Genomic DNA, 9,019 nt, shown 5'->3' with positions numbered 1-9,019 from the left:
AATGTAGCGAAACATAGAAAAAGTTACCTGAAAGTAGCAAAAAGTTACCTGACAATAGCTAAATGTTAACTGAAGGTAGCTAAATGTTAACTGAAAGTAGCTAAACGTTAACTGAAAGTAGAAAAATATTAATTGAATGTAGCCGTACGTTACCTGAAAATAGCTAAATGTTCACTGAAGGTAGTTAAATTTTAACTGAAAGTAGCTAAACATTACCAGAAAGTAGCAAAACATTAAATGAATGTAGCGAAACATAGAAAAAGTTACCTTAAAGTAGCAAAAAGTTACCTGACAATAGCTAAACGTTAACTGAAGGTAGCTAAACATTACCAGAAAGTAGCAAAACATTAAATGAATGTAGCGAAACATAGAAAAAGTTACCTGAAAGTAGGAAAAAGTTACCTGAAAGTAGCTAAATGTTAACTAAAATCTGCTAATTATTAACTGAAAGTAACAAAACAACTATAAGTAGCTAAACATTAACTGAAAGTAGCAAAATGGTAGCTAAAAGTAACAAAGAAATAACTAAAAGTGGCTAAATATTTAGCTCCATTCAGACATGGGGTGTCCGTTACTCCACGTTTAAACTTAATTTTACGCAGCTTTCACATGAAGTGGTACTTAATTAACCTTTGACTCCTCTGACCCTCAGGCAGCCGCTGAAACGTCTGAACTGATGCTAACTCTCAAGCAGCTTCAACAACAGCTCGTAAAGCTTCTTGCAACAAAGAAGAATGGGTGCTGGTGAGTATTTTATTCACTTTTCATGTTTAATTTAGACTGTGAATGAAACAAAGGCCAACTTTGTAACATAATAGATCAACTTCTTTGATTTAATACTATATTTTCTTTATTTGAAGAGTTTAACTTCTTTGAGATTTGCAGGTTAATTCTTAATAAAGTCCTGAGTCAAACAATGACAGAACCTTGATTTAGTGAACACCTGTGGAGTGGCAGACCCAGCTGATGTTTCACATTTTTTAAACGTGGGACTGAAGAGTGCGTTCCAACTGGATCACAATCCTCAGACTTCCATGTTGAAGGGAGGCTCCAACTGACGGTAGAACCTTGAGGAGCAGTGTGGCGTCAGTCCTGGTCTTGGAACACTGGAACAGATTTACCTTGGTGTTGGTGCTAGGGGTTCATGGGGGTTTGCCTCAATAGTCTACATGTGGACCTGGAGAAGGTTTTTGTTTTCTTTGTGGGGGTGCTGCAGGAGTATGGGGTGCCGGAGTTGTTTTTAAGAGCCATCCGGGTCCTGTAGAACCAAAGCAGGATCTGCGTCCAAATTCTTGGCACAAAGTCGAGCTCCTTCTTGGTGCGGGTTGGACTCCGCTAGAGCCGTCCCTCGTCTGTGATCCTGTTTGTGGTGTTCATGGACAGGATCTCAAGGTGCAGTCGTGGAGAGGTGGGGGTCTGCTTTGGGAACCTCAAGGTCTCATCTCTGCTTCATGCAAGTGATGTGGTTCTGTTGGCCTCTTTGGGCCAAGATTTTCAGTGTGCACCGGGTCGCTTCACAGCCGTGCTCAGCTCATCAAAGTCCGAGGCAAGTATCGGGGTGGACTGGGAGGTGGATCCAAGGATCAGGGCCTCGTCCTCAGTAATGAGGGTGTTGCTTCAGTCAGTCCTGGTGAAGAAGGGAAAGGAGAGTGAGGAGCTCTGTCGTCCAAGGGGAGCTCAAGGTAGAGCTGCTGCTCCTTCGCATCAAATCAGTTCATCGAATCGAGTCAGTTGAGGTGATTCATCTGATTAGGATGTCTCCTGCATCTCCCTTTGGAAGATTTCTGGGCACTTCCCACTGAGAAGTAAGAGAGATGGGGATTTTATTCCATTTGTAGGGATTTTATATTCTCTCTGGGAACACCTTGGGTTCTCCCAGAAGGAGCTGGAGAGTGTCACGAGAGTGATGACCTGGGTTTTTCTCCTGGACCTGTTGCCTCTGTGACCTGACTGTGGATAAGTGGGTACGAGATGGATATAATTTAGTTTAAAAAATTAATAAACAATATTTAAGTGAATACTAAGTAAGAGCACAGTAAATTTGCAGTTACAGGAACATGTTAATAATAATAATAATAATAATAATAATAATAATAATTTATTTTTATGGTTGTTTGTTCTTTTGTTTTAAATCAGGCGAAAGTTGGGACAACTACCTGCCCGACCGGTCTTATTGGGGTCCTTCACGTGGCGCTCATAAACAAACATGGCGGAAGAGTTAGAGCTGTGACTAGTTTGTCTGTAAAGTTTTCAATGAAATTCACAAGACTTTAATCGGCTTATTTTCTACATGTGTAGTTGTTGATGTTCCGTTTGGACCGGTTCGGGTGTCCGGTGTTAGAATGAGCGGCTGGGCGGGTTTTTCTGACGAGGAGCTGCGGAGAATCCAGCAGAAAGGTAGCGAACAGTTTCATCATGACGGATTTAGTTCCTGTCGAAAGAGTCGGAACCGGGTTTAACAGCACGTATTCTATATTTTTAACATCCAGACTCAGCTGGACCAGCTGCCGCAGTCCGCGGTCGGAAGCCGCCTCCGTCCGGCCGGAGTCGGCAGCAGTTACAGCGGGAGAGAGCCCTGCAGTTAGCCGGGGCACAGAGCCTCCCACTGGGCCAACAGCTCAGCCAGCCGCCGCCGAAGGAGCTGCCAAAGCCCGCTGCCCGGCCTGGAGCTCCGGGAGGCGGGCAGGAGGCGCCACCTGCAGCCCGGCCAGGAGCTCCGGGAGGCGGGCAGGAGGCGCCACCTGCAGCCCGGCCAGGAGCTCCGGGAGGCGGGCAGGAGGCGCAGCAGAAATCCGCTGACATGGAGCCAAATGAAAACCATCAGCCGGAGGAAACAAGCCGGGAGATTAAAGAACTGGAGAAACAAGAGGCGGAGTTGTAAATATGATTTATTAATAATAATACTGATAAAACATTGGTTTCGTACTATTCTGATAATTCGTGGAACATCTGGGTTTGTGGATTCACCTTTTCTGCACCTGTTCCTCCTCGGTCTAAGCCAGGTCAGATATGGCTTTCTTTTTTCTACAGGACATAATGAGTTTGAGCATGTGACAAAGAGCAACAAAACCCTAAACGTTTGTAGAGTTTGTACATGAAAAGAAACCGACTGAATACACTTCATCAGTCAAATATCTGGTGTTGACGAGGACGATGATCAGCCTGACCTGTCCACAGCATCGCCACAGAAGGCTGATATTTATCACCAACTCCAGCTTTATTAAAGTGTTACTTTACCAAAGTTTAGGTGTGAGACAGGAACTAATTATTCTTTACTAGCCGCACGTTTTTTAAAAATACACTCTGTGATTTTTCAAAACCTTTGTTCTGTTTACGTAATTAAAATGATGATTTAAACGCTTTTTTCACGTCGTCGCATCATTACAAGTTTCTAGTTAAAACTCTTCAAACATGGACCTTTCCAGGGCTTAAAGAGTCTTCGTGCCCAAGTTCTTTACTCGGAGCTGATCTGTGACGTCCCGACACTAAGATCTTCAGTGAAATGATCTTCAGCTGGAGATTGTCAGGAGGACGTGTGTCTTCTGTGGTGAGGCTGCGCGTCGTCCTCGTAAACACCAGATACTCGAGTCTGAACCGACAGACCGCAGTCGGTTTTATCTGCTGCTCAGATAACCGCCTGTGATCTGAGGCGGCGCTCAGTCCGGACCTTCAGACCGGCCTGTGATATCTTCCAGCGGCTCTGATCCTCAGATTCTGTCGTCAAGGACATGAAATCTGTTTTCTGGACTTTTTCCCTTCAGTTTCAGCTCTTGATCATTTTTACAGGAAGTATTTATGTTTTAAACTGCGGCTCGGCCGGTGTTTTGCAGTGAAAGTCTGTTTTTGGGTCCGCAGGCGAGAGCGGAGCCGCCTGGAGCTGCTGCAGCTGGAGCAGAAACTGATGGAGGAGAGAAACAAACGCAAGAAGGCCCTGCTGACGAAAACCATCGCTGAGAAGTAAGACTGACGTGCTGACGGGTCGAGAACCGTCCAGAACCAGTTTTCACAACAAGTCTGTGATCTGCAGGTCCAAACAGACCCAGGCCGAGGCCGTGAAGCTGAGGAGGATCCAGAAGGAGCTGCAGGCCCTCGACGACATGGTGTCCAACGACATCGGCATCCTGAGGGGGAAGATCGAGGAGGCCAGCTGGGACTACACCGCTGCCAGGTTCCTGTGGTTCTGTTTGATCCGGGTCTTCACTGAGGACCTGGCCCAGTCTCTGTGGGGGGTTCTGTTGCTGCTCAGGTGACTCAGCTTTGAGCCCACAAACGGCGCCCCCTGCAGCTGCTTCCTGAAACTGTCTGACGAGCCAGATCAGAGTGTCTGAATTCACTAAAGTAGCTAAACATTTGCTAAAAATAGCTAAAAGGGAACTAGTTGCAAAACAGCTAAAAGTTGGAAAACTTTGCTAAAAGTAGGAAAACACTAGCTAAAATAGCAACATGTTAAAGTAGCTAAAATTAGCTAACTCTGACTTAAGGCTAAAATTAGCAAAACCCTAAGAATGGGTCTGGGCTCAGACGGGTCGGAGTAAACCCAGTTTAACTTGGTTTGTTTTTATTCATGATTAAAGTTTGGAGACAAAACGAGATTTGTATCTCGGCGTTAAAGTCGCAGTTAATTTCCTCAGCTCCGCAGCAGGAACTGTGCTCGGTGAGAAGTCGACCGAAAGCCGACGTGTTTAACGTCTGTTTTCTTTGCGGCCGCAGGAAGCGCTACGAGAAGGCCGAGGCCGAGTACGTGACGGCCAAGCTGGACCTGCACAGGAAGACGGAGCTGAAGGAGCAGCTGACGGAGCATCTCTGCGCCATCATCCAGCAGAACGAGCTGAGGAAGGCCCACAAGCTGGAGGAGCTGATGCAGCAGCTGCAGGTGGAGGCCACCGAGGAGGAGGAGGAGGGGAGGAGGAACTGTGCTCAGAGGAGCGGGCAAGAAGCTGTGGAGGGAGGGGCACCACCAGCCGAGGAGGAGGAGGCGATGAAGGAGGGAGGAGAGCAGAAAACGTTAGAAAACTGTGGCGAGGCAGAACCCGTGTCCTCCTGACCCTCAGAGGAGGACTCTGATCCGGTCTCCTCCTTCAGAACTCTGGTTCTGACCCAGATGAGTTCCTCCACCAGGGTGCGAGACGGAACCGAGCTGCTGCTTCATTAAGAAACGAAGCAACGTTCTCCTGGATCCCTCTGGGCTCAAACGGGCCTCAGACATTTGGACTTGACCCGACTGAGCTGCTGTCGAGAGCTGTACCAGAACCGCAGCTTCAGATCGGAGCTCGAGGTTCTGATCGGAGCTCGAGGTTCAGATCGGAGCTCGAGGTTCTGATCAGAGCTCGAGGTTCTGATCGACGCTCGAGGTTCAGATCGGCGCCATCTTATTTTCTGGGCTTTAGTCTGAATCTGTGGCACGGAACGAGTAAAACCTGGGAATTGTGCTAAATGTGTCTTTAAGGTTCTGGACGAACAGAACAGCAAACTCATTGCAACATTTCTTCCCCCCCCCCCCCCCCCCCACACACACACACACACATGTTGTGCTCTCTCTGACTCGCAGAAATTAAACCGGGTCGGGTTCTGGACCAGCTCTGGGACTGTTTTATGGGATAAAATTTGTGTCTGACTTTTTTCCAGCGTGATTAAAATCACGGAGACGTCCTGGTGAAGGCGTGGCCCGGCGAGCTGCTGGTACCAGGTTCTTACAGACTTGGGTCCAGATCCCCTGCTGGGCTCCGGAGAGGAGAGCTGGCGGGTGTGGGCTCGGTCCAAGGTTCTGTTTCTGGATCAGAACCAGCTTTTTGAATCGTTCAGCTCCTGTTTGATGTTGGAGCAAACTCTGAGCGTTTAAAGAGCCGCTCGGAGCGGAGAACGGGTCGGTTCTGTTTACCGTCTGTTTCAGTTCTGCTGACTGACAGCTTGTTAGCAGGAGCCGGGTTCGTGTTTCACAGACTGGGTTCTGGTTCTGCCGGGTCGCTGTTTGAGCTGCAGAATCGAAGCTTTGACAGAAATGTAAATAAAAACACTAAAAATAAAAGTTTATTTTTGTTCTGGAAGGTTCTGTGTGTTTTTATGAAGTCTGGTCAGAGCTGGAACCAGGTTCTGTCGGACCCAATACACCGGTTCTTAACAGAACCTACTCTCGGACCTCTTCTGGTCGTCACGTGGCGTTAAAGTGCAGTAAAATTTGTGGGATTTTACAGCGCTGCGCTCCTGTCTGCCGTGTGAGACGCTGTGAAGCAGCTCCTTTAATGAGTTTGGAGGTCCAGCGGGTCGGTGCCAGATGACCTTTGACCCTTGGTTCATCAGGCCGGGTCCAACAGAACCTCACGTAGAGCTGAAGTAATAGACTCATTTCTGCTTTTACAAGAAACACTAATTTTCTGTTTGAAGTTATTTCACTTTAATGTTTTTAATTGATATAAAATAAAAAATATTTTTAATTTGGAGTAAAGTCCTGAACCATTTTTATTTAAAATGTTTCGAAGCTTTACCTCATTTAAATATTTTATTCATCATAATTGTTTTATTTTTATGTTCATAAAAAATATTTGTGTTTTGATAAACCATTTTTTTATCTTGACAAAAATATTTAAAACGGCAAAAATAAAAAGTTTAAAATTGATTCGAATCAACTCCAACAGGAAGTTGATGTTTATTTGAAAAGATTAAAAAACAACAACAAAACATTAAAGATCATAAAAATGTGAATTTAAAGAGTTCAACTTTTCCATCGGTTCAGAAGCTGCAGAGTTACCTGCGTCAGGTGAGGTCAGTGAGTCACAGGAAGTCAGGTGCAGGAGGAAATGACATCACCAGATCAGGACTGATCACTTTCATGTCTTTCATTAAAAAATAAAATCTGGGATAAACTTTTAAATTTATTTATGTGGAAAGTGAAAAACAAGCTGCTGTTCAAATGTTCTCCTACAATAAACTTTAAAACCTAAATGTTGATTTGTTTAAAAAAGTTTATGTTGAAATTAAAAACATGAGAGTTTAAAGTTATAAATCAGTTTAAATGAGTTTATTTTATTTATCTGGTATTAAACTTAAGTTATGAGCAAACAGATCAAATAACAGTTTTAATGTGAATAAACTGTGTGTGTGTGTGTGTGTGTGTGTGTGTGTGTGTGTGTGTGTGTGTGTGTGTGTGTGTGTGTGATTTATGTGGCATTGAGAGCTTCGACAGGTCGAGAAAAACCCTGAAACCTGAGAACGCTTAAAAAAAAATCCTAAAATCTGCAAAGAACTTTTCTTGTAAACCTCAAACATCTGGACGAGCCGAACTTCACCTCAAACAGCCGAACTTCAGCTCCACATCAGCTGAACCCGGAGACAAACGTTGCTTCGGTTTTTGATGCTTTCTATTAAAGTAAAATAAATAAACTACTTCCTGTTTTGGAGTCAAACGAAACAAAATCTGCTTTTTAAATAAAAACATTTCAGGAAAAAACTTTTAGCCTCAAAGTGAAACTCAAAAAACATCAAAATAAACTTTATGTCAAATTAAAAGAGATTCGTCCTGATTTAAACCTGAAGAACCTCTGTAAAACTACGTAGAACCTCTGTAGAACCTCTATAGAACTTTGTAGAACCCCCCACAGGTTTCTGTAGAACCCTGTAAACTTCTGTAGAACCATGTAGGACTCTGTAGAACCTCTGTGGGACCCTGTATAACCTCTGTAGAACTCTAGAACCCTGTTAGAAACCTGAAGAACCAGTGTAGGACTCTGTTAAACCTCCGTGGGACTCTGTAGAACCCTGTTAGAACTCTGTAGAACCCTATTAGAAACCTGAAGAATCAGTGCAGGACTCTGTAGAACCCTGTTAGAACTCTGTAGAACCTCTGTAGAACATGTAGAACTCTGTAGAACCTATGTGGGACCCTGTAGAACCTCTGTTGAACCCTGTAGGACTCTGTAGAACCTCTGTAGGTTCTCTGAAGGTTCTGTAATCGGCAGCAGATTGTCTGTTTTGAGCCGTTGCAGCGTTTCCAGCGTGAGCGACAAACGAAACAATAAAACCTGAATGAACGAGTTCAGGATAAAAACATGTAGAGCAGCTCCTCCGTCGAGTCTGCAGGACTCAACGCCTGGGCCTTCAACAAACCCAAACATCTGGACGTTAGTCTTGAACTTCTGCTTTTAGCAGAAAATAACAAACTGTCTGTTTGGAGCAAAATCCATCAAAGTTCTCTGTTGGCTTTTAAAGGTCAAAGGTCACGCAGAAGAACAGTCAAAGAACAACTGCTCTGAGTCCAGAGTCAATCTAGAACCTTTTATCATCGGAAACTGAAGTTCAAGTTTCTCCTTCGGCTGTGAGCGGTCGGACCGACGTCCTCCTGCAGGCGACACTCTGCTGTGTGTGTGTGTGTGTGTGTGTGTGTGTGTGTGTGTGTGTGTGTGTGGCTGTAATCAGTCGGAGCGTGTCTGCAGGCTGTTTGGTTCCCACAGGATGGAACAAGCCGGCCGTTTACCACCAATTAGGGAAATTAACCAGGGCGCGGGGGGAAGGGGGGGGCACCAATCAGAACCAGGGGTCACCGGACAGCGGCGGCAGGATCGGGGGCCCAGGGGCCCGATCCTGCAGAAATCAACCACATTGACCTGCAGCTTTTATTTTGGCGGGTGGTGTAAGGAGGGTTTAAAATATTTTAAAAGTAAAAACTTGGACCATCAGGTCTGATGTAAAGATGAGATGAAATAATATGAAACGTGAACCAACAGATTAAATAAATTCAAGATCAAATTAGAAAAGATCAGAGATTAGAGAAGATTATTGTGTCACTTAATAATAATAATAATAATAATAATGTCTGACTCTGCCCTTCAGAAACATTTTGCCTCCAAACTGGATGGGTCCGGTGGTGGTTCTGACCCGATAAAAGCTGCTGCTAAAGTGGAGCTAGCTCCAGCAAACAGGGAAATCCCTTCGTTTAAAGGCGAAATGATCGATTTAAAACCGAAGCTTCACAGACTTTAAACCTGCAGATAATTCAAGGATTAAAAACTGAAAGTTCAGCAGAAAA

The 9,019-nt window shown here is 44.9% G+C and overlaps 1 protein-coding gene across 1 annotated transcript; it reads left to right on the top strand.

The window, feature by feature from the left end:
- Positions 1–2,320: 2,320 nt before the first annotated feature.
- On the top strand, positions 2,321–5,044 carry gorab (golgin, rab6-interacting). The gene is made up of 5 exons (XM_037697786.1): positions 2,321–2,397; positions 2,490–2,877; positions 3,856–3,957; positions 4,028–4,168; positions 4,711–5,044. Exons 1-5 carry the CDS (start codon positions 2,343–2,345, stop codon positions 5,042–5,044), a joined length of 1,020 nt encoding a protein of 339 aa, XP_037553714.1. The 5' UTR covers positions 2,321–2,342.
- Positions 5,045–9,019: the final 3,975 nt, after the last annotated feature.

Source organism: Nematolebias whitei, chromosome 3, assembly GCF_014905685.2.
Source record: "Nematolebias whitei isolate Nwh7 chromosome 3, NemWhi1, whole genome shotgun sequence".
In the NCBI taxonomy this organism is placed as follows: Eukaryota; Metazoa; Chordata; class Actinopteri; order Cyprinodontiformes; family Rivulidae; genus Nematolebias; species Nematolebias whitei.
Note: the sequence above shows the minus strand (reverse complement) of the source record. Positions and strands in the feature narration are given on the sequence as shown.